At 38.5% G+C, this 26,034-nt stretch overlaps 2 protein-coding genes and 1 pseudogene across 3 annotated transcripts; all 3 read left to right on the top strand.

Moving 5' to 3' along the window:
- Window positions 1-1,865: 1,865 nt before the first annotated feature.
- Window positions 1,866-14,241, top strand: LOC149044219 (uncharacterized). Its single transcript, XM_089209878.1, has 7 exons — window positions 1,866-2,312; window positions 3,221-3,416; window positions 3,917-4,191; window positions 4,652-4,792; window positions 10,505-10,842; window positions 11,879-13,054; window positions 13,423-14,241. The coding sequence occupies exons 1-7, from the start codon at window positions 2,277-2,279 to the stop codon at window positions 13,703-13,705; spliced, it is 2,445 nt and encodes an 814-aa protein (XP_089066004.1). The 5' UTR covers window positions 1,866-2,276; the 3' UTR covers window positions 13,706-14,241.
- A 703-nt stretch (window positions 14,242-14,944) lies between these two features.
- Window positions 14,945-20,712, top strand: LOC149044218 (uncharacterized; annotated as a pseudogene). The gene is made up of 7 exons (XR_016188025.1): window positions 14,945-15,203; window positions 15,827-16,045; window positions 16,247-16,362; window positions 16,710-16,727; window positions 16,759-17,712; window positions 18,040-19,042; window positions 19,500-20,712. The product of XR_016188025.1 is annotated as an uncharacterized LOC149044218 (transcript).
- A 3,038-nt stretch (window positions 20,713-23,750) lies between these two features.
- LOC149044217 (putative mitogen-activated protein kinase kinase kinase 7-like) lies at window positions 23,751-24,083 on the top strand. The gene has a single exon (XM_089210850.1). It carries the CDS (start codon window positions 23,751-23,753, stop codon window positions 24,081-24,083), a length of 333 nt encoding a protein of 110 aa, XP_089066976.1.
- The last annotated feature ends 1,951 nt before the right edge of the window (window positions 24,084-26,034 follow it).

Genomic DNA, 26,034 nt, shown 5'->3' with positions numbered 1-26,034 from the left:
ACATACAAAAGTCAAGGAACAAGCCTAAAAGGAAGTCAGTTGACATTTAGGCATACGGAACATGAATTTATCACGGAAATTTACATTTTCAAACCTGAAGAAACAATAGAGTGTGTTTCCAATGTAAGCACACTCGGAAAAAAACATTTTCGATGATACAGACAACAACCCCATTGTGCAAAGTAATTCTTTTAAACTTCTTCAAGTTGAAACTAGTCCTGTTTTTTCTAATTGCTGGACATGTGGTCGTGAAATGGATAACCTGTTCTAGAACCTTCATGCATGGACTTAAACCTCCCAATCAGATACACATCATGTCTGCAGACGAAAATATTATCTCGAGATATTCTAGACCAGATAAAAATTAATTAAGATCGTAAGGCTTGATCTGATACGGGTGGTGAGAAAAAGATTCAGTGGAATCATTATTTCAACACTTTTACCATCATTATGGTAAAAGTGTTGTTCTCGTGAAAGATTCTCTATGTTGGCGACCTCTGTCAATTGATATCCGTCGATGTTGACAGGTTTAGGTTAAGTCAACCTTCCTCCTTTCTCCTTCAATTTGGGCTACTTCGTGGTGAAGGCACTTGAGCTACCCTTTTCCTTCACTGTTTCTCTGGCTAACAATGAGGTAAGACAAAGTAAGACGAAGGCAAGGGTTGTGCTCGATACTCTCGACTAGTTCACGGTCATGTCCAGAATCGGAGACAGATTCGAAGTAATTTTTTCTAGTCTCTCGTAATGCTTTTAAATACTACCTTTGTCATTACAAGGAATTTTGCGACGGTGAAATACAGTGGCAGCGAAACCTCCAAACGACCTCTATCCAAACTATGATAACAATTTCAGGCAACTTGAGAGAAACACTTAGCATTTAGTAGGGCGTAAACATAATTGGTGTAAAAATAATTACCGGTAGTTTGTAAATTAATTTTCTGAATTTAATTTGTCCGATACTCTATGCATGGTTATCAGTTGTGTCAAGTGAAGTACACCTAAATTTCTTCGTCCCTGTTGCTAGTTCTCTCGTTACACTTCCACAACACATTTAGAAAACAAACTTGGTTGACAGCTTATGTTTTTGGACCGTCATACGAGTGATATTCCATTAAATTCCAGCTTTCCGTTGTAAGTGGATAATATTAAATGTTGATCTGGTTGTGTGACTCAATTTAGTGACTGCCGATTCAATGAAAATACAAATAATCGCGTTTCTCATCGAGACAAATATATGATTTTAACAGACGCGTAGTGCAATCACATATACCATAAAAGAACTTTAAGAGCAGACATTTTGGCTCACGCTTCAGTTGATTATGTATTGGTCCAAGTTATTGTTTTTCTCCATTTACTATCTCAGCATCGGAAATTTAGCAGGAGCAAAACGTGAGTCACTATTGCGGTAGTGGCACCACTCGTACAACTGCATGCTGTATGAATGCCAGCACGATGGCGTTCGTGCCAAGATCCCAAAGGTACGCACAGTTCGCTTAAAATATTTTAATGACCATTCTTATTCATATTTTTGGTAGACGTGAGCCAAAACGTCTGCTGGTACCCAGGGTAGAAAAAGCCAAGTCAAGTCAATCTTTTGACTACGAGTTAATTTAGTATTATCAACTATGTTGCAAACGTAAATTAGCCCCCGTAAAGGGTAAAAAAGCTGACGTTTCGAGCGTTTGACTACGAGTTTGTTATTTTACTCTATTATTTTTGGTAACTTGATAGTTCAATTTTTTGAAACGTGAACCAAAACGTCTGCTTGTAAAGTTCTTTATAAAATAGAATTAGCATGCTCTCGCATTTCATTTCGTGAGATGGTTGATTGTACAAGGGACCAGGGAGAGTACGATTTCAGGGGGAGGTGGAGGTTTTGTTCGATTCTCGTATTTCATGTATGTGACATGTTGTCGTCTCGCCTTATTTTAGATATTTATGCCTTCTTTTAGATTGTTTGCGAGTGGCTGTAGGTAGTTTTAGGCGGTTTTAGGTCGTTCCATGTTTTAGTACTTCCGGGTTACGTCAACCTTCCCCATTCCCCGTTTCTCTGGGCTAGTTTAGAGTGTAGATGTTTGAGCTGCACCTGTCCTTCACTACTGCTCTCATTAGCATAGTAAGTAAGGCGCAGCAAACGGTTTTCTTCAATACTTTCAACTAATTCACAGTCAGGACGAGAATCGGAGACAGATTCGGAGTAAATGTTTTCTAAAATCTTTCGAAGCCCGTCGACATATCTCTGTCATTAGGCGGAATCCGCAACAGTCGAGATCACGATGGCGAGGAGAACAACACATAGACCTCTTAACGCGGTAAGCGTCTATCGAAGCACGTCTAATTCTGAGCTACAGGCTGACTGAAAGCTCTTGATTTTTTTCACGCACACAAATAGGCTCAAGCTTTCGATAGCATTCACATTCAGTTTGGTTCTTTTAAAGCTAAAAATATTTTGAAATCGACCGCGTGCGACAACATACGACCATGTTCGTCTGATTAGTTGTGCATCTTACACCTGACAACAGAGTGTGTTTACCACATTTGTTATCTCTGTCTCACTGATCTTCTGCTTTATGTAAAATTGTCCGAATATATTCATGTAACAAGAATGGGGACATACTCAAAAGATCACTGGTGTCTTACGAGCAGTTTTTGTGGTGGATTCTTTTTTAGAAATGGTCTATAACGACACGGATTTGCTTAAAACCCTGTATGCTTTGTCTCTGCAAAAAATCTTTTATCTCCCATACCTCTTCCTTAACCTGAAGACTACTTCTTAGTCATTAACGCTTTAATTTGGCTGGATTTATTTCTATTTGCTGTTCTTCAGCAACCCCATGGTGAGAAGTATATATAAGCAAGGCAGCAATAACTGTGCTAGATTATGATGGATTTGGCCTCCTTTTTAGAACTGTTTGAATGTTTATCTTTAGTCGAAAGCCTGTAGATCAGCGGTAGAGTTAGGACGGTTACGAAACCAATCTATTTTGGCATCAGATCAATTGATGTGTCTGAACGTTCTGCAGCTGATGGAAGAAATGAGACATTTTCTAGTTAAAGTTTTCAAGCTTTATTTGAAGCAAAGGAGTGGCATTGTTTTACCCTTGAGGCAGGACTTCATCCAAGGCCGAGTACTGCAAAACACTATACTGGCTTAATTAGGGTTGGCAAGGTATTTTTTTTTATCCAGGCTTATTTATTTTCATCTACCTTTTTAAACAAGGGATATCAATGGATCTTAAAAGACCTGGAGGATACTCAAAATCAGCTACGTATACTGAAACAATACTATTTTAAAGTGAAGGAAATTCAGCAGCAAACTAACTTGGTTACTCCAGAAGGCAATCAGGTATTTGAGGCTGGTGCTGAAAGACGTCTTGCAGACCTTGAGAGGGAGAAATGTACCATTTTCATCACTGGTAAGTTTAAAAATAGGTACCCATAGGGTACACTGTTCTCCAAGCGAAAACATTTGTGCACTTGAAGCCAACATCTGCACTGCCGGCCAAAAGACACCTATAAGCAGACAGCCCTGTATGGCTGCCTTCACAAAACCTAGTTTGAATTAGCACACTAACTTTGTATCTAAACATTCTTGCAAGTGGACATTGATGAAAACAGTGATGGATATTATTAGGGGTTATGATTTCCTTTGTTTTTAATTTCTCCTTAGCAGACACTTGAGGTAAAATCGTAGTAGCCTCCAAATTGTATTTTAAACAACAAAGACTCCACATTGCTGCCTGTAATACTGATCTGAAGTGCAATTACTATCAATGCACCAATCCAACATGTATGGTTTGTTCTTTGATCTCTATTATAGGCCATTCTAGTACTGTGGTTGGAGCAGTATTGTGTACAGTTAATAACAGCCAATTGTGGATCATATTCACAGTATGTATCTCATATTTTTTAACAGGTGAGACCAGTGCTGGTAGGAATAGTCTGATCAATCTATTGCTTGGTGAGCAACTTCTTCCTTCCAATATCCAGAAAGAGACTATGACTACCTGTGAAATATCCCATGGTTCAGAAAAGGAAATTGTGCTGCACTTTTCCAACAAGAGTGAGCATAAACGTATCCTCAAGGGAGGAAACATTGAGGACCAAATCAAAGAGTACATTCAAAAGTCAACAAAGGATGAAGATTGGTGCAAGAAGATAGAGATAATGCTTCCCAACACATTATTAGAGGTAAGAATGTTACTCAATCAATCATCAATCCTCTATTATCTACTATGTATGAAAAGGAAGGTTATAATAATAACCATCATTTTAATCTTATTGAGACTTCATAGTTTCTTTCAAGTTTACTTAATCAGATCACCAAGCCTTAACAAAATACCTGATTATGTTTCTTCATTAAGACCCTCAAACTATACCTAGAATTCTAAAAGTTTAGCAACTGTACATTGAAGATTCAAATAATTCTTTAGAGCATTTGTCCCAGGAGACTTACCACATTTGGCCTTTAAAGGACATTTTGTCACTTTTTCTTTCCTTTTTCCCTTTGGCCTCCAACAATGAAGCTTGAAGATTTCTTGAACCTTTTTCAGATTAAAATTTTCTTTAGATTTATTTTCCTGACAGGGATGTTGCACTTTTTTGGCTTTTTCGAATTGCATAATTTATTAATCCTCTTTCTCTAATTTAGGGTGGTATAGTGATTGTGAACAGCCCAGGAATTGGTGAATCAGATCACGTTAAAAGTATTTTCATGGACAACCTTTCTCAAGCTAATGCTTTCATTTACATGATAAACAGTCCACAGGCCGGAGGATTACAAGAGGACATGGTAAGCAATGTCAAGCATTTTACAAACCTGTTGAACTTGCACATCGAAATTTAGTAAATATTACTGAAAATTGGTGGTGGCGCCCAAGAATTCACAACATTAACAGAATGTTTAATTTTCATATATTCACCATATATTCGCGATGTGGAAATAAATGACAAGGACGCATCCAAGCCAGTCGCTAGACACTTTAATCTTCCTTATCATTCTAAACAGCATATGGCAGTTTGCGGCCTTTCCTTACATCTAGGCAGTTCGGAAAGCCGTAAAACACTAGAACAAAAATTTATATTTCAAATCGGCACCCTTAATCCCCACGGAATCAACGAGCGCTTTTCATTCAACTAATTTATTCCTGTTTTTTCGTCACCATATTCCCACCAATGGCGTAGCTCCACTTTCTACATATAAATCCATACACAACCCACAATTCCTCTAACCGCTCTGACGAAGGGCTAACGCTCGAAACGTCAGCTTTTTTACTCTTTACGGTGGCTAATTTACGTTTTCAACCCAGTTGTTAACACTAAATTACCTACTATAGAATATACTACCTTAATAAAGTCATATTTAATTTACAACCAAAAATATGATCTAGAAATAACCACAGAGAATAAAAACAAGAAGATAGTTGTGTTTTAAAAGATAAACCATGTGTTACTACAGATCAATAGCAATAGAAAACGGATGATTAATATCAATTTCATCATGAAACAGATATTAAATAATATGCAAATTAATTCAGATTATGTAAAGTAACCAAGATACCGGTACCTGTAAAAGTTACCCATTGATTATCTGAGTTAAATTCAAACATGACATTATATGATGGTCTTCCACCTGCAGTGTGTGTAGTTAATACTAATGCATCTTTATCAATGTTACTTTTGTAATAAGCAAAATGAATGATTTCATAATATCCATTTTTTTTTATTTTGAATTTTTTGTAGAGATCAAAAACTGTGAAATATGATGGATGGTGAAATAGTTCATTCTGAAGTGTTGAACTTAATATATGGCAAATAGTTAAATATATTTAATTTATAATTGTAGTAAAAAACAGGAAAATGTCTAATGTTATCCATGCATGATTTATTTACAGCATCAATATCATTAGTTGGTGATACTAAATTGATGATTTTACCTTTAACCATCCTGATATCAGCAGCCATTGCTGTCTTTCCATCAGACCCAAAATCTCCTTTGTCACCTTTTGGACCCTGTAGACAAGGCTAACCTTTTGGTCCCTCAAAACCTTGCAAACCTGGTGGACCACGTATACTGATCACTCTATTTTGTCTTGTATCACCAACAGCAAAATTATATATATATGGATACATTGAAAGTAATATGACCACTATGTGTGACAAAAGAAAAATGCGTGCTATTTGATATTAAAACATTACCTCCACTTTTAACTGGTCCTACTATTAAGTACCATTATCTTTACCGTTGTTGCAATAACAGTAAACATTTTGCTTGTTTATCATCAAACACTTTCTTTGTAATAGGATTATCATCATTAGCTGCATCTTGTATTTTCAACTCTTTAGGTCATTTTAACAGGCGTTATGAAATCAAGAGTATACCATTAGTTATTTCAAACTTTTTATCCTACATGCTCAATGGAACATCACTGTAATATCCTGAGATGCCATAAACTATGACATGAATGACCAAATCCTGTGAATAAGCCAGAATTGACTTATTTTGCAATACCAAATCCCTCATCAAATGGTTAGTTGTTACATTATTGTACTTGTTTATATGAACCAATGATCTGGTGTGATCTGCAAATTAATTAGTTGAAACCCTAGAAATTGTCTCTGCACTACTTCATACATATTCAAACCAACATGAGATGAATAACATCCTTGGCTGGAATCTAAATTAAGTTTCATTTCATAGGTTTTTTTTTACTGAACTGATGAAAGTCTTGATCAGTGAATTTAAGCCCTGTGATATCATCTTCACCACTAAACTGCCCACTTTTGCTCTTAATGTATACAAATGTGTTTCCAAATCTGTACTTCCAACAGACTAATTTAATCTATCATTAACATACTTCTGATAATTAGTAGCTGTTTGTTTATTATTATTGTTGATAGTTGTATTGATAAAATTAACATCAGCAGCATGTGTGCTTTCATGCACCTGTGTGACTGTTTGACATAATTCTTACTTCTGCTATTCATATTCAAATTACCAGTCATCACCCTCGTACAATCAGTTTTCAACGAACTACTTGTTTTTGTATCAACATAGCTTTCATTGCTTCCATCTGTTGCAATTGTTTGGTCCACTACATTAATCTCCTTATTGCCTTTCATATCAAAACCAAAGTAAAGGTTTTACTATCAACATATTTCTTGTTGACCACTGCATGCTTATCACTATTATCATTGCTGTCATAATCTGGTATTAATAACATGCTTTTCAATGTCTGGGGTAACAGATCATCTATATCTATTTTCTTACTTGTGATATCTTTCGTCTGCTTCAAGGTCACAGTCTCATCATCATATTGAACTCTACTCTGGTCACAGGTCTTACCATCAGAATCCCATCTGTTACCACTTCCAAATCTCAATAATTGGTTATCATCACCTTTTTTTTCTGTATGTTGTCTCCCAAAATACCTTAATAACTGCATCATCATTTGAGGTGGGTGTATGCACATTCTTAATACAGTTATTATTCAAATTAATATCAACTAAGAAAGTCTCAAAGCCATTCAGAATATTGTTTGCAAAGGCATCAACATACTTTTTAAAAAACTGAAAAATGAGATATCTGGTTACGTATGCAATATGACCCAATAACAACCACTGAAGAGCTTGGTCATTGGGCCAGGGAATGCCATGGTGATGTATCCGTTCATCCATTTGATAGTACCTACAAGAAATTCCTCACTTTCACAAACAGTAATACAAGAACGGGTATAACTGTGGTGTACACTGTTAGAGATCATCATTGTTGCCCTGTTACTGATTATAATTTGAAGATAGCTAATCAGAAGGTTAAGGTTAATCAGAGGAGTTTTAGTGATCTGTTAAAGCACATGTCGGATATCACATGGACCTGAAGACATGAGAACATCACAAAGTTGAAATCAGTTGATGACATTGAAAAAATGAATGAAAAAAATAATATCATTGTACTACCTAAAGATGTGAGAATGCCTGATGCTGTTAATGGGTATATCGAGAAATCAAACTATTACCTTGAATACTTACATTGGAACAATAATAACTATTTAGATGGGTTCACTGATCATGATAAAAATATTAATGTGATGAATGATGAGTATGTATTATGTGAGAGATCAATATGTGATAAATTGTATGATAGGCATAAGATGTATGACTTTCTTTGGACCAACCAATCATATCCCAGTATATCCAATGCATTGCTCAAGCAACTAAATGTATTTTTAAGACTGCTAAACAAATGCTGGATGACTTTTATCCAAGGGCATTACAATGGTGTTCAACAGATGATATACCATATAATTTAGTAATTGTGGACATCTCTAATTCCTATCCCAATGTGCTATTAAATGATACCCATAATAACTTTGCACAGTATTTATGATGCGGTAGAGAACCTTAATTGTAAGAGTGATCGGGAAAAATGTGGTGAGTTTTATATTGATGAGACTGTAATCAACTATTACACCCATAATTATAGAAGCAGGTTTTTACAGTGCTAATCTGGTAGGATACTTAGTAGAGGTACTGCACATGCCAATCGCACAGATAAAATACAAAATCACGACCAAAAGAGCCTTAAAACCAGATACTTTCAAGGGGTGTATTAAGTTCATTGGATGAATTACTAGAAGCTGAAGCCAAAAAGATGGCTAATAGTTTAATCCGTGAACTCAGTCAGCAAGATCAGCCATGGTTTTATATGTAGAGAATATGATACTGCTATGTGTAGTTGGACATCTGCCATGAATAAAGAGAGGAATCTTACTATTCATCACTGTAAAGGCTTGTAAACAATTGTTTTCTGATAATACCAGTATTGACCCTTTTTGTGGTATCAGAAGCCATACTAGAGTGTTGTAGCTCATTGATTGCTGTTGTTCAAAGAATAGTGTGTTTTATGGTTATAATAAAGTTAGTATTTATATTACAAACAATAAAATGAAATTCAGGAACAAGAAAGATATTAAGGTTAGCACAAAATAGATTGGCAAAGCATTTGAGACAGATTCCAAGCCAACATACTTTGAGATGCATTAAAGAGAAAACATGTGCTTTGATGACTATGAGAACAGATTGGGTAAAGGATGTATATATAATGAACAGGCTGGTAATGGTGAAACATAAAAGCTTGGTGAGTTGGTAAAACAATCAGATGATTGTATTGTGTTGTCATATACTAACAAAGCTTTGGAAAATGTTAAATCAAGGTTGCAAGCTTTTAGATATGAAAAGACACAAGTTAATAACTCTTGATAATTACTTCTTTGGAATTGGTAAAGACAGGAGTATAGATAGCTTTGATGGGAAGGATATTTTCATAGAAGAATTTAGTATGCTTTCTAATAGATGGATGGCTATGATTTATAAAGCTTTTGCAAAGTTCAATAACAAGGTATACTCATTTAGTGATTGCAGTCAATGTGAACCTTTAGTAGTCAAGTGCATTATAATTATCAGTTATCACCACTCTCAATCAAATGTGTAGCAAAACAAAGACAATGAAAGACATTGAACATCCTAGTAGATATGATAAAGAGACTAATAATATGCATGGTACATTCGTTGAAACTGAAAGATATCCAATTACTTTGAACCAATTGGTAAGTACAATAAGAAGATCTGTTATCTGAATGCTACCAGGATAAGAGTTAATACGGAATGCTGTGATAGGATTGTAGTGAACAAGAAATATGAAACCATTGACTTGAAGTATGAAAAGTATAAAGTTTGCATTGGTACTCCTATAATTGCAACACAAAATATCAAAGAAAAACAGATCGTCAATAAATGGAGTTTATTGTTGAGGATATTAAACATATTAACGTTAAGGTAAATGGTTTGACCTTGCTGAGTTTGCAGAACACTTTATCCTCAGTTTCTCTGTTACAGTGTATAAATACAAAGGTGCAGACATATATGAGAACTATAATATATATGATGTCAAGCGCATAGATTAAAAAACAATTGTATACTGCATTATCTCGTACCAGAAAGTTTGAATTCATTCATCTGAACTTCAAAGAGCTAAACAATAGATATGTTACCAGAGAACAACCTACGTTGGAACTGACAAATAGTAAGTTTAATAGTCTATACAAGAATGGTAAGATATATAAGATAATGTTTGATGACGGTAGATTATACGTAGGTTCAACATGTGAAGAACTAAATACAAGGTTAAAATGGCATTTGTCTGACAAAAAGAGCCAAGTATAGAAAAACAGAAAGGATAACCCCAAAATTGAGCTCACTGTTACATCTCCTTCTGCTGATGAAAAACTTTAGAAAATTTAGAAAATTGTTATATCAATGAGTATGCTATTAAATACAACAATTAGTTGATAAACATCGGATCCGTCAAAAAAGAGAAAGAAAGTGGAGTATAATGTTGATGTAGAGAGTGAACAACAACTAAGGGAAAGTGTGGGATTACTTGACAAGAGACGCCAAGAGTCTTCTGTTAGACATTTTATTTCATCTTAACTTTTTCACTTTTTAGCTTCGAGTATTGGATGAATGGAAGAAGCTCTACGAAGGAAGAGAAGAACCAGGCATCACTGCTGAATCTGCTCTTTTCGTCTGCAACAAGTGGGATGCAATGGAAGGAAAAGATGACAAAACCGAAACAGAGGAGCTCCAAAAGAACATCATACGCAGACTAAGGGAAAGAATTCCCAAACTTGATGAAGAATGTCAAGTAGTCAGAATATCTATGAACACAGCAAAAGAGGAGCTAATGGAGTCAGGCAAGATGAATGATGATCTGTACACGCTCATTTGTGCAATTCAGGACCTTTTACTCCGTGATGTAAAAATGAAAGCTACCTTCTTCTATCTGTAAGTAAAAAAGCTTCTTGTTTGACAATCTAATCTATGGGAAACGAATTTCAGAACGTATTGATTCAAATTTACAAATTTAATCTTTTAAAAACCAGATTTGCAAAAATTCGCCCGCTGTCTTGAATGATTGACAGTGAGGCTCGTGCCCTGTCACACCTAAGTTAGTGGGTGATCACTCTGTGTCTTGGACTGTCTCCCACGATTTAAAGTCAGGCTCATGCCCTCCTGCAGCTCAGATGGTGGACTAGATCACTGTAGCGGGCGGATAGGGGAGAATTTTCAGTTTCCAAAGTAGGGGGCTTGGGAAGGGAGGTGAAACTTGCTGCACTTTTGGGTATGTTTTGTTGAGTCTGCACAGATACATCTGCTTGGATTCGCAAAACATGCCCGCTGTGTTGCAAGGTTAACAGTCAGGTTCCTGCCCTGCCCCACCTCTGCTAGTGGTGAACACCCAGTGATTGGGGGTGGTCGAGAATCGGAAGTAGCAGGTGTACGAGGATTCGTAAAAACCTCTAAGCTGAAAATGGAGGGGCTTATTGTCAAGGACAGCACCGATACGCAGCACAGGGACTGGCCCATTAGAGGGTTGGTCAGCGGCTGTTGTGCGTCCAAAGCACAGGGGTGGAGAGGGTTGGTTTTGGACTCCTCAGTCTATTCAAAATTGCTCTTAAGGTGAACGGGGCTTCCAAGCTTACTTAGAAAATGCACTGTTTAACTTGACTAGCCGTCAGGCTTATTCCTTGTCACTGCTCCGTCAGTAGGCAGGGAAGATTCAATAGCGTAAGGGTGGTAGAGTGTCAAGACATCTTGGAAGGGGCTTCTATTGATATTGCAGACACTATCAGTTAGGATTTTCGCTTGAAGGCAGTCATTGCCCCCTCTAAACCAGCCTGGCAGAGAAAAAGGCCAAGATTTTAAAGTCAAGGGTAGCACCTGCATAACTTTCAGCCACTGGTCCTTTTAAGGGTGGGTTGCGACTTGATCTGTATCTAAAATGATCGAATACGGAATTAACTTTGTTTCAAATCAACAGCTGGATAAGTGGCCAGATTAGCTGGCTAAAGGATTTGGCAAATGTACAAATACAAACTACTCAAAGGAATAGAAGAGAATGCCTTGAGGTAAGGGAAGAACTTAATGAGTTACTGCAAGAGCTTGAGAAAGGCTCTCACATCCATGAAATTGACAATGCTATTCATTTCCACGAGGAAGAACTGTGCAGAAAGCTTACGTCTTACTTGAGATCTGAAGAAGTTCAGAAAAAATTTTGCGATTGGTCCGAAAAGGACTTGCCTGTTATTGGTCATCGTCATAGTTCCCGAAGGATCAAATCCGAACTTGGTAAATGCATAGATCGAAGATTACATTCTTTGCTTAAAAGCGTGGAAAATAAAGAAAAACATTTCGCGAAAGCTCGTGCAGACCTGGAGAAAAAACGTCTCCAATATTTCTCTGATCTTCAAAAGGGCATTTGTGACATTGACCGTGTTCTTGACTCAGAAGATCAGTCTGTTCCCTTTGAATTGCAATCTGGAAGAATGTGTTTGCCTTTCTACGCAAGAATGAAAAAGATGATTGTGGCAGCTGGTGTAGTTTTTATGCCAGTGTTGATTCCTGTTGGTTTAGCTGCAGGAGCTCTCTTTGCACCCGCTTTCGGTTATATGGCCGTCGCAAAGTATCTCAAGGAACATCAGCTCAGGGAAGATCCTTGTAAAGCTTTAAAAGAAGTTTCCCCACAGTTTCTAAAGTCTTTTATTAAAGAAAGTCTACGGGATCATGTCCAAAGAGAACTAGCTAACGAAAAAAATCAAATTTCCCAAATAAAGAGATGCCATTCAGCGATCATCAGTAAATACGATCAGCAATGTGAGGCTTTCAGGAGGATAGCAGATGAATCAGGAGATGAAGAAGCCCTGGAAGAGAAGGCCCTGGAAGAGAGGGCCATGGTCAACCTGTCTTGGGAACTGCGGAATATGAGCGACAACCTTTTGTTTGACGCCATCCAAAACGGAGTACCAGTCATGTACCCGTCTGGCCAAATCGATGGCAAAAAGCTTTCTTGCAATATGGAAGAAGTGCTAGGAATAGGAAGCTCAGCCAAAGTCTTCAAGGGAACACTAAAAGGACAGAGTGTTGCTGTAAAAAGGCTACAACAAGAGCTTTATCCACAAAGTGTTGCTTGGTTTCTTGAAGAAGCAGGAATATTAAGGTATGAGTGTCTGGATAGCTAAACAGATAGTAAGACAGTCAAACAACTGCACACACTGACTTAGGAAATTTTCCTGGTGTTACCATACTTTAAAAGTCTGCTTCTTGCCTTTTGAGCTGCACCGTTTTAAATGCCACACAAAGTTACCTCAAAGGTCTTCAAATATACCGCTGTTTGTCCGAATACATATGGGTGATAGGTAAAGAAGCACATAGTGCACCGGAACTTGGAAACGTTCTCGCTACGGCTTTAACACCGGCATAATCAGTTGTATTATATCGTATTTTCTGAGTAACTTTAGAAAGGAAAGCTTACATTGCAATGCTGAAGAGTAATTAAAACGGTTTTCTTTCTTTCCCGTCACACAGGCAAGTACAACATAAAAACATTTTGACTTTCCATGGAGTGTGCATGAATGTTCAAAATGGCCGGCTGATTTCCTTGGATATCGTCCTTGAGTTGTGCGCCTCAAGTCTGAAGGATCAAATCGTCAACAAAAAAAGAAACACTCCTTGGATGACGGAGGATGCAGCAGTTAAAATACTTCGATGTACCTTGTACATCTTACTGGGGCTGGAATTTCTTCACGATCTTGGCATTGTTCATCGGGATATTAAGAGCCATTTTCCGAGAAAATCGAAAATCGCATGACACTCGTGAAAAAAACGAATTTTTTTTCCTCTTGCCAAAACATCCCTTTTAGTAACCTTATTGAAGAAAAAATAATTTGGGGTTCAAGCGATTCATTGTACGGGAGAAATTACAAAAAGTTTGAAAAATCGATTTTTTGCTGGTTTTTCGTACTCAAAAGAACAAAATCCGACTGCAACTTCGAGAAAACGGTGAACGCATAAGAAACAATCCCTAACATCGAAACTTCAGCCGAGTATTATTTCGTACTTACTCTTTAATTTCCTGAAAGAAATTTGAAGAAAGAAGTTTTTAACATTTACAATTGACAAGTTTAAAAAGGTCAAATTTGTATCCCTGGAAATGTTCATAAATGAAGGCGAACTTTAACTGTTGTAAAAGGCCACTGGTATATGCCGCTTCCTAGTAAAACCCGTATAGAATAAAACCTTGGCTATTGAACTAAATTACTGGAAAGTTTTAGCTCTGGAAATCCAATATAGTCCTCACACTAAAGTAAGCAATTTGAGTATCTGAGTAAATAAAATTTATGCAAATTAGACGGCCCGCTGAATGAATTCATATTTTTAACGCAAAGTTTTGTTGAACGAACAACTTACCATTGCTTGTTGCGATAGAAGTTAAATCCATCTCTCAATCTGTTTGTCCTGTGAGGTGGCAACTCATCCATACCTGATTTTGACCAAAATGTGTCCAGCAACTTCAGCGCTTGAGCTATCTAAACACTTCCCACGCAGCGCTTATTACGCATTATCAGACGCTTTAATAATAATGAAACCCCCGATTATGTTTTGGTCCGAAAATAACATACAATGATGAAAATTAACCACTGCTCAAACCACACAGTTAACAAGGTGAGTATTATTCTTATTGAGCGAACAAATCAGATACTAGACGGGATAACAAGATCATATGACGTGTAATTTAGCAAACGTGCAGAGATTGGTCACGCAAGCTTGTCGCATATGACGGTACGTGCTATACTTCGTACACAATGTAAACAGACAAAGAAGCAATTACAGCTGTTCCAATGAAAAATGTACAACCGTACGTCTGTTTATAGATCATCAGTGTAGAAATATTCGACTCTAGGAACAATATTAATAAAACATTTCCAGGTCAAATGCTCCTGGAATAAAATTTATATATTGTCACGAACTGTTTCGCCACTTACTATTGCACGTGCCTCTACGATATTATTTTTAATTGAATTATTCCCGTCTAGTATTACGAATACCGAAACAGCGTTAGTGGAGTTTGTCTCGTTTGTTGGGGGAGCTTTGTTTTGTCATGGCTTCGGCAACGTTTCACTCATGTAGTTTTTCTGGTTTATTACACGACGCCACACCCTGTGGTTTAAGCAGCGATTATCCAGGCCAAGTTGAAGTTCTCGCTTTAAGAAATTGTACAAGGGACATTTCGAGGCACTGCGAGCTGTACGGATTAAAAGCAGATACAGCACTTGACACTGAAAGGAAACTGCTGTTAGCAAGAGCAGGTAAATCTTATGTACTGTCTTACCGTCTTACGTAGCGGCTAATAGTGGTGTACATTTCCATCATCTCTTTATCACAGACCTCACGATGGTCATGTTATTCTAAGAAAAACTTCGGGTGCTTTCCATTCAGCCCAAAATTCCGCAAGTTTTGGTTAGAAATCAAATGGAATGGACCATTTCGGTTCGGTCCTACCAGAATATTTGGGAACGCCTTTGAAGCTGGTCCACTTTGACCGGTCAGGTTATTTCGGTCGGTCGAACCGAAATGTCCCCTTCCATTTGACAAAATTATTGTCCCCAGTACTTGTGTACCGCTCTTTTGTATCCTGCTTACAAGAATGATAAGCAAACGAGTTCATCTCTTTAAAAATCGCAGGCTTTTATCCGCGGCGTTAATATTTTGCAAACCTAATATTAACGCTTACGATAGCAAAAAAGATCTTTATTCATCATCCCACCCCCCCCCCCCCCGCTCCGCCACCCACGCACACACACCTGTCACTGATACACAGACTTTGAAGACTTTTTTATGAAAAGGGGGACCTCGAGATCTCCTAGCACACGAGCCTCTCAACTCGTTCGTGATGTATGCAATGGATAATTTTCCCTTTACCTTTGTTTAGGGGTATTTGCAGTGGAAGAGTCCCACTTGTCATTGACAATATGCCCTAGCCACAGAGCGGAATTTGGTATGCGCTGGAGATCCTCAAAAGTGAAGTGAAGCATTCCACTAGAAATAGCTGCTCACAAAACAGCCTCGGTCAAAGGCGATCGGCATTTGGACAGCGTTCTATCTGCATTTATTTTAAACACTGAAGGAATACTTATTCAAGTTGGATCGCGTAAGTTTATTGTAACACATTTGTAGCTAAAGTATACGCTTTAATTTTAAACGAGCGAGGGCGTAAAGCAACATATGCGCAAGCGTTACAATACCCTTTATTCTCCTGTTCCCCTCCCCCCAAAGAAGAAAATGGCTTTGAAGAATAGTAAAGAAATCGGCGATGGCCTTTTAACAAGGTTAACATTTATTTTTGCTACAGCTCTTTGCAGAATGTGCAAGCAACATTTCGCGGAGACAAACCAACAACAGAAAGTGACACCCGCACCAATGATTGAAGTTACTCCATGCGTAGAACTAGAGACTTCAGAAGCAAATGTAAGTAAGTAAACGGTAACCTTGGATACAGACAGTTATTCCAACATAACAAATGCCAAAATTCCGAAAGGGCTGGGTAACTGTGAATAACTGTAAACTTTGAAAATGACTCTGAAAATGATTTTAAGAAGAATAGGTCACGTTCGTTTCTTTAAATTCCTTTCGGTCTGGCTGGAGCGGGAGTATTGATAATGATAGCGGTATGCATGTAAATTCATATTTTCTTTTTTTAAAATGATGTATAACTTAAGTTTCGAACTATAATAAAAAAACTAATGCCTAGTGACAAAATAAACAGAAATATTGAAGTAACATTGATGTCTAAACGTCTTTTTTGTATGTTACAGAACAGCTCAAACTCATCTCCAGGACAGAGGTGATACCGGTCAATCTGTTGAAGAGTTCGCAGAAAGCCTTGGACGTCTAACAATCGCTGATGACACCTTTCTGTCACCAGACACAATAAGCACAGCTTCCACTCAAAGTGACGAGCCCACACCTTTGATCTTACATGAGCCGTGCGAAAAGCTGAGTGAGTTCCTGGCAGCATGCAAACTTGAACCGCTCGGAAAGCCATGGCTTTCTTGGAGTGATTCCTCTGAGCGAACAAGACAACGTCAAACAAGGAGAGCCACAGAAATAGTAGTAACTGTGCTAAAGAGCGTCACCCCTGATAATGCTGGTGAACTCTGGCGACGTTTAGCCTCTTCTACGGCTATGAACAAGGCCCTAGGAGAAGCGTACCAGAATGCAACCAGCTGGGATACCCGTAGACAAGTGCTTTCGATTATGGCAGGGGTTGGAACTTTCAACGACATTTCCCGTTATATCCCGGGGTTGACAAGATACCGATACTCCATGGCTAATCTTCATCGATCACAGTTTGGCCGAGGCGCTCAAGTTCCACAACAGCCTACCACACGAATACGAGTAGACTTGAGGCAGCTTGACCACTTTCTTGGTTTCATCACGAGCCCGCATCTTGTTCAGGACCTTCCATTTGGGCAAAAACATCTCAAGCTTTCGTCTGGTGAGGTTATTCGAGTGCCTAACGTAATCCGTATGATGATACCCGAGCGAGTGATACAACAGTACACTCAGTACTGTTTGGAGATCAACTTCAAACCATTCAGCGAAACTACTATGAGACAGGTACTCTTTGAGTGCAGTGCCTCTGTAAGAAAATCACTGCAGGGCTTAGATTATTTTGCAGCTGAAGGTACTCGCGCATTTGATGATCTCGTGGCCCTCGTACGCCAAATAGGGGAATTAGGTTCCGGTAAGGAGTGGGAGACTACAGTTGTGCAAGCTCTTATGACAAGCAAGCAGTATTTGAAGGGGGACTATAAGGTAATGTGAATTCTGACTCCAGAAAGACAGCTTGAATAAAACTTAAAGTAAGTACTTATTTTACCTCGTCAACAAAATCATTCCGTAAAACAAATATACATTTTGTACTCTTTTTCTTCACTAAATGGTGCACGTGTAACTAGCTTACATAAATTCTCGAGATTAACTATGCGCGCACGAGGATAGTTTTTTTTCTAAGGTTAAGGTTAAAAGTTATTCGCCCCCTTACGTTAATAATATATGTTAGATTAAAAAATCATTTGATTAACTATTATATTGAAGTATAAGCACAGACAAACAGTAATCTCAGTTTTGTTTTATCAACAGGTTCATGTCACAAGCCCCTCTAACGTAGCAGACCATTGTATGTTGTTTGCTCTTAGCGACAGTAGTGATGCAGATTACCAGCAACAATGCAGTCACCAACACACTGATCTTTGTGACCGTTGTCAAAGTCTTCAGGAAACTCTGGCAAAGATTGAACGGGTCCTTGGCGAGACGACCTTTCCGACTCAGGACGCGAAAGACGAAGCGCTATTTATATTCCAGACAGCCCAGCTGGCCATAATGTTCTGGAAATGCCACATCCTTAGATCAGCTAACCAAGACCAAGCGAGAATAGATGCACTGGAGAAACTTGACGACAACACTGTCTTGATAATTAACGACTGGACCATGAAGTTCCTGCCACAAAAATACAGAGAGTCCCAAACCGACTGGTTTGGTAAGCGAGGTATCTCCTGGCACGTTTCTGTCGTCTACCGTCGTGTGAGCGGGGTACTCCAGTGGCAGGGCTTTCTGCACATAGTCCAGTCGTGCAATCAAGGCAGTGCAGCAGTGGTTAAAATCATGCAGGATGTCCTGAATACCATCAAGCTGGAGCACAGTGAGATTAACAAGGCGTTCTTTCGCCAAGATAACGCAGGATGTTATCATTCTTCGTCCACCGTACTCTCATGCCCAGTGATATCCTCCTCCACCGGCATCGAAATCAAGCGCATTGACTTTTCTGACCCACAGGGTGGAAAAGGTGCCGCAGACAGGCTCGCTGCAATCTGCAAGAATCACTTCAGGACTTTCATAAACGAAGAAAATGACGTGACCAATGCCGAGCAACTGAAGAGTGCTCTTCTTTCGCATGGGGGGATAGAAGGAGTTCGAGTTGCTGTCATGCAAAGAGTTGAAGAGGAAGCAGTAGTAGATGACAACTGAAAGATTATTGGTATCAACAAATTAAACAATTTCGAGTTTAAAGACGAGATTCTCGTAGCTTGGTGCGCTTATGGTATGGGAAAGGGAAAAGAGATCCCATTGGAAACAACATCAGAAGGTTAGTCTAATGAAAATTCACAATTCTTCCTTTTTTAAAATTATTTCATCGCGCAAATATATATTTTTTTATAGTTTGAGTAAAAAGGTGTACGTTTATTGTTTGTTATAGCCTTCAGACGCATGAAAGGCATCCATTTCCCATCCTGGTACGCAGGAGGAGCGGGTGTCTGCCACCCCGTGGGGTTTTGCTCTGTAAAAGACTTAAGCCCCTTAGACCCTTTATAAATTTATAGTCCTTGATTTGTTCTACAAAATTTTTAAAACGAACATTGCAGAATATGGCGGTTCTGAAGAACATGTCCGATCATAAGATGTAAAAAGCAAACGTTTCATCTGTTCGCGCAGCAAAGTGGACCAAAGGGGCACTCTTCACAGGCTGTGCAGAGTGAAGTATTGAAGTAGGGGAACAGTGCTGTTTATGTAAATCTTGTTTCTTTATGTGTTATCTACTTCAGAGCATGGCATTGGTTGGCTTTCATCTGAGTTTTCTTCTGGAGACTTTAAACCCCTTAGCCCAAAACCGACTCAGTCAAGGAAGAAGCAAGAGACGGAAGTGGAGCAGGTTCATGATCCCACTGACAATACAAATGAATCGTCATCCGTGTTTACCTGCCCTCAGGATGGGTGTGTTAAGGTCTTTCAAAGGCTGTCTTCTCTCGAAAAACACTATCTTTAGAGAAATGCACCAAGTCTTTAGAGAAACGGTCTTTGTTAGACCTTGCCAAACTAGACTACAAGTCCAGGTTGGAGGAGGGCACGACCAGTCAAGTTATTTCGTTTGCGTCTTTTAGGGATACAAGAGAGGCTACATTCGGTGAAGTAGAGGTAAAAGAAGGATGGGCGCTAAAGCCGAGCAAAAAAGCATATCGCTTTAACCAAAACCAGAGGGATTATCTAAATACGAAGTTTACAATTGGTCAAACCAGCGGCAGAAAACTGGACGGTGATATCGTATCACGTGAAATGAGACGTGCACAAGGACCTGATGGTGTTCGTTTGTTCAAAGTATCCGAGTTTCTTACCCCGAAGCAGTGCACTTCATATTTCTCACGTCTTGCAGCGAAGGTCTGACGGCAAACATCCGACGATGCTGAAATCCAAGCTGTAGTAGAAGAGGAAAACTTTACCATGGCAAGAGAAACAATCCTATCCATCACGCTACAGTACCCCATTACTTACGATCAGTACGATATCTGTGCCATGGCCAAGGGAGGATCTCTGGAGCGACTTAAACTTGGAATGCTTCAAAACATTTGTCAGCAACTAGAATTAGAAGTACCTCCCAAGCCTGTTCGCCGCAAAGCGCTCTACGTTGACCTGCTGAAAAAAGCCGTCCTTAATTGCACTTGCCAGCTCCGTGGGAAAAATATGTAGAAACAGAAAGTACTACCCTGCTCACAGACGTTTTTCTGTTTTGGGAATTTGGTGCGCGCAAAAGATAAGCGATTGCTCATGAGAGAGGGCGGAACGCGCTTTTTTTTTTATACGTGCACTCGACGATATCTAAAAATGAAGACAGTCTGTGAACAGGCTAGTAAAGTACACAAATTGTAGAGTTTTGCCTAAACGGTGTTCTCACTTCTCCTCAGAGGCTTGCTTCCAGGAGTGAATCATTCACCATTTGTTCTCGCCGGAATAACTAAGTCAAGAAAAAATCTATTTTGTTCATTGTTTTGCTTCCTTTACTTATTTTTGAAGTTTGTTTATGTTTAAAAGAGCGTTCCTTTTCGGAAAGTGAGATCATTTCTTGTTTGTCAGGGTGAGTCCTTGTTACAAATCAGTCAGTTACCTTTCAGCTCGTGACTATTTGCACGTTATAAATGTCTCTTCCCGCTCTGACAAATCAACGACACCTTATCTTATAAATGTGAAGAGGTATTTTAGCCTGCATAACAGCCGCTTTATGAGCCAAGCGAGGCGAACGCGGCATTTGCTCGAAGCACGAAACGAGTGCGAAGCGCGAGACGAGGGATGGAGAAAAATAAAGCTTCATTTTTCTCCTCCCCTCGTCGCTTCTCGCGCTTCGTGCAAAATGCCACTTTCGCCTCGCTTGGCTCATAAAGCGCCTTGTATGCAGGCTGGAGGTATTTCTGCAAGTTCTTTGAGTTAACCAAAGATAACTTTGTTTATCTTCGCTAAACAACACTTCTAGAGGTCTCTAGAGAAAGCGTAACGCGCGAGAATGTGGAATTTTATAACACTCCACATCGCGTATTCAGCCCTGCGGAGTAGTTCTCTTTTTCTCGCGCTCGCGGCGTGAATTGGTCATAGTTAACTCAAAGATTATTATTAGCCTCAATAGGCTTTTCAACAATTTTGAAGAGGTCTGGAAGGTTTTAAGGATGCGATAAGCACACGCAAGTTTGAAGTTGTGTTGTGGACAAGCTCTAAATGAAACTGAGAATTTCTAGTTACCTGGCTAGGGTTTCCTGGTTTCGGAGGAAAAATCATAAAAAAAATCCAAAACAAAACTAAAGCAAGCTATAAAGTTGACTTTTATGCTTTTTTTTTCTTTTTTTGCTGTAGGGATTATTGCAAGGTGGGAAATTCGGGAAAAACGAACTTATTGAGGAAACATTTGTGTTTAAAATATTTTGGGAAATATCATACCACTCTGAATCAAAAACTGTGATGAATGTCTTTCACAGCCGGTCAGCATATGCATGTGTCCAGACCAATACAAATATATAAATCAAATAAAACAAGAAGGTCTGTTCTGTGAAAAGTTTATATATTTTTTTTACCAAAACAAAGGCCGAAAACAGAAGCTATTGAGTATTTCGTGACAGTTTGCTAACGTGACCTTGGCATGTAACCGATTTCCGGGTCAGTAGAGGTCATAAGACCTTGTGGTGGCTTGAAATCTTAACTAAACGAACTCAAAATCGAAGTCAACGGTCTCGAATGCATTTTAATTCTGCTCTTTCCCCCTGAAGAAAACTATTTTAAAATTGTGGTAACGGAGTTTCGTCAAGCGATGACAGCTTCAGTTCGAAGTTGCGATCTCAATGATTTCGCTGGTAGCAAAGTAGCTAAACAAACGTTTTTCAGTCGTCATATAAAAAGTTATTTACGGCTTTTACCAACACAGCTGAAAGCTAGAAATTACATTTTCGCTGTATAAACATATTACAAGCAACAGTAAGTAGTCCTTTTACACTAAACTTTGCATTTAGTATGAATTCATTCAGCGGGCCGTCTAATTTGCATAAAGTTTATTAACTTAAATTCTCAAATTGCTTACTCCAGTGTCAGGGCTGTATTTAATTTCCAGAGCTAAAACGTTCCTGTAATTTACTTCAATAGCCAAGGCTTTATTCTATATGGGTTTTACTAGGAAGCGGCATATACCAGAGGGCTTTTACAACGGTTAAAGTTCGCTTTCATTTTCTAACATTTCAAGAGACACAAATACGACCTTTTTAAACTTGTCGATTGTAAACGTTAAAAATTTCTTTCTTCAAATTTTCTTTTAGGATTTTAAAGATTAAGAACGAAATAATACTCGGCTGAAGTTTCGATGTTAGGGATTGTTTCTTATGCGTTCGCCGTTTTCTCGAAGTTGCGGTTGAATTCTGTTGTTTTTAAGCGCGAAAAGACAGCAATAAAACAATTTTTCAAACTATTTGTTATTTCTCCCGTACAATGAATCGCTTGAACCCAAAACTATTTTTTCTTGAATTAGGTCACTAAAAGGGATGTTTTGGCAAAAGAAAAAAAAATTGAATTTTTTTACGAGTGTCTTGCGATTTTCGATTTTCTCGGAAAATGGCTCTTAAGCTGTCCAACATGCTGGTTTGTTAATGCATTAGCAATAATATATTTATTCTCTCGACCTTGAAAAAGCTGTCGTTGTTTTACGCTTTTGAAAATGATGATTGTATTTATATGAGCTGATTTAAATAATAATTACACCTGTCTAAAAGCTCGCGCTGACGTTTTTCCAGTTTCCTAAACTCGATCTGTGTTAGCTTTTCCTTAGATTTCCATGTTTTTTTTTGTTACCTCTGTGGTTTTTCTGCGTTTTCTTTGGAGCTCTCTTTTAGTTTCAAGCTCCATTTAAAATCAATGATGAGTTAATGAGTAAATGAATTGAACACCTCTACACGACTTGACGATCCTAGTGGGATACACAGGAAAAATGGGTCTGCGGACGGAAAAGAAGGAAATAAACCCTAGGAGATATGAATAGCAAATTAAACGAGCAGACACTCAAAGGTGGAAACTTGGGGGCCTTTTTCGCACCTTACGTTTGTTACAGTTCCGACGGAAGTAAACGTTATACCCTTTTCTTAAAACACAAGTTTAAATATATTAATACACGTTGTAACAATAATATTTCCTGTTTCGATTAACATCTGAAATCTTTCTGTGAACTCAGGTATTAGCAACTTGAATAAACCACGAGGAGGTATGCGGTCGAACCTCCCTTTGTGACCATTTCTCGTAAGCGACCACTTCTCGTTGGCGACCACTTTTTCAAAATACCAAAAGTTTTTAAGTCAAATCACCATAAATAGAATCTCTCGACTGCGAGAGTGTACGGGTGTGCGCTTACGGTAAGTTCGACTGTATTTGCAAATTAGATGTTTCTTCTTGCAAATTTGAGATGCTGTCTTTCCTCGTTTGCAGATCTCAAAAGACAAAGTCATCAAAATTGCAGACTTTGGTTGGGCGAAGTCTGAAAGCTCGATCACGGGTACCCAATGCGGGACCTGTTTTACATGGCGCCGGAAGTAAGAAAACGCATCCCGTACGGCTCAAAAGTGGACATGTACAGCTTTGGCATCATGATGTGGGAAATGTGGTACGGTAAAGAAATATTTGCCGACCTTATTGAGAACAATGAAGAAATCCCTCCGCCGACAGAGGTCAAAAGTTATCTATCTAGAGGCCCCGTAGGAGACGGCAGCTTCGCTCCTCCAGCAGAGTGGACCAATCTTATGATATCTTGCTGCAATCCTGATCCAGACCAGAGACCAACAGCGACAGAATGTAAAGAGTTACTTGTGAAAATTACTCGAAAATACGAAAAGTAAGAAATTCAGAGAATTGCAGTCATATTTTGCTCTTACTTTTACAGTTGAATTCAGTTGTTACAAAAATTAATTTAAAAATAACATTTTTTTAAAGGCAACTATTCTATACAAATTTAATTACACTTTAACTGTTTACAGAGAGCTTTTTTGAACACTCGTAGGCTTGCATATGTTAAGGTTATTTAAATGGAATTACCCATCCTCGGCTATGACTACTTGGTAAAATGTATGCTATAGAGGTCATTCTTATTAGAAGGTACCAAGGAGAAACTCTTTGCATCCGCCAAGTTGTGACTAGCACTCATTACCCGTCATTCAGATTAGCAATTTTCCTCTATTTCAATCCGTCTGAAGATTGATCCCTGAATTAAACTCGACACACAGTGGATATTAGAAAGGAAAAATCGACTAGCTCTAGCTCCTTAATAAAGGATCCGTGTGTCCTTAATTAGCTGAAATCAATTTGGCTATTATTACGTCGCCTGTCATAACCTTTTCGCTAAGTAATGAGTTATTATTGTAGGATATAAGGTAATTGTTAGTTCCCTTGACCATTGCGAGGTTTGGCAAAGTAGTAATTGCTTTCACGACTATGTGTAGGCTACTTTGTTTATACTGACCCGCTCGCTTTTACGTCAACGCTAAACAGTTTGATCAACAGAATGGTATTTTAAACTGAAATGGGGGGACCTAGCCAGTTTCGGCGTACAGTTGTTAAAAGGAATGGTGTTGTATCGAGTTCGATTTTCTTCTTTGCCTTCAGAAGGAGGAGAGGGGACCAAAAGCAGAGAAAATGAAGTATTGTAAATCTATTTTTTAGATTTTTCGAGTGAATAGCTTTAGTTTTCTGTGATCTTTTTTAGATTAAGTATTTCAATTTTAAATAAGTTTCGTAGAATGAGGTGTTTTAAACAGATTTCATTATTCTAATTTTCATTAATTAAACGAGGAATAGGACTCTAAACACATTGATCTATACTAAGACCCCTTATCTCTCCGTCTTTCTTTCTCTTCCTCTCGGACGACGGGGCGAAGAGAGATTCTGGGAGGCTATACGTAATGTAGAAAATATTGGAATAAATGAATATTGCAAAATATAGAAATATGCATCTTCGTCTTCAATAATAAGAAATGAAACGCTTCGTTGTGCTACAAGGGAGTCTCGTAAGATGCATGTGATACTCGCGTTTGGGGAGCAAAATTTATAATCCATAACCAAAGAACCACCTGGGATGCTCTTGAATGCCAGTAAGATATTAGTAAGCGAATCTCCCTAACGAGCGAACCTTCCTGCAGCCATAGTCTGTCGCTTCCTCTGCTTGCGATTAGAGCGTTTTTAAAATTCTATATCTGAGTAAACACAACTCAATAGCCAATCACAGTACAGCTAAACATCGCAAAGCGCATATCAAAGCTCAGAGAAAAAAAACAGTGCATTCCTTGAAGCACAAGAAGACACGAGTTGTAAAGTCTCGATTGGTCAAGATTTGCATCGGATTGATTCAGAGGATGGTAGAAGGTTTCTGGGGCAACTAGGTAGTTATTAGTTTCGACACGCGATCGAAGTTTCCTTCAGCAAAGAGATTAGGTTGATCAATTGTTGTGATATATTTGCGAGCAACTTGTAATCGTAAGGGACTGAGGGAAAGATTTCCACAGAAAAGTGAAGAGCGTCGGTTTTACGATTTAATGTTAAGGACGCGGGGAAGTGGCGTATTGGCTAGATTGCTAAGTTAGTGATATACATTGTCTAAAGAGAAAATAATACCTTCAACTGTAACTGGGGCAAAAAAATATCAGGATAAGGAGTCAAACTAAAGAACCTCTGTAAAAGTGGTTGGATGTTATCCACCTGAACTAAAGAGAACTTTAGCCTCGATGTAGCCCACATTTACCTATTAGATTCCAGAGTGATATGCACCCTACACAGGGCTGGGAACAGGAATTTCGA

The sequence above is a fragment of the Pocillopora damicornis genome, chromosome 6 (genome assembly GCF_964200805.1).
Source record: "Pocillopora damicornis chromosome 6, jaPocDami1.2, whole genome shotgun sequence".
Classification (NCBI taxonomy): domain Eukaryota; kingdom Metazoa; phylum Cnidaria; class Anthozoa; order Scleractinia; family Pocilloporidae; genus Pocillopora; species Pocillopora damicornis.
This window is presented reverse-complemented; position numbering and strand designations above follow the sequence as displayed.

Bases quoted from the DNA above. Each gene is read 5' to 3' on its own strand.
- LOC149044219 (XM_089209878.1), top strand. From the start codon at position 2,277: ATGGCGAGGAGAACAACACATAGACCTCTTAACGCG. The intron at 2,313-3,220 runs GTAAGCGTCTAT...TTTTTAAACAAG, and splicing joins CACATAGACCTCTTAACGCG to GGATATCAATGGATCTTAAA. The intron at 10,843-11,878 runs GTAAGTAAAAAA...TCAAATCAACAG, and splicing joins AAAGCTACCTTCTTCTATCT to CTGGATAAGTGGCCAGATTA.
- LOC149044217 (XM_089210850.1), top strand. From the start codon at position 23,751: ATGCGGGACCTGTTTTACATGGCGCCGGAAGTAAGAAAACGCATCCCG.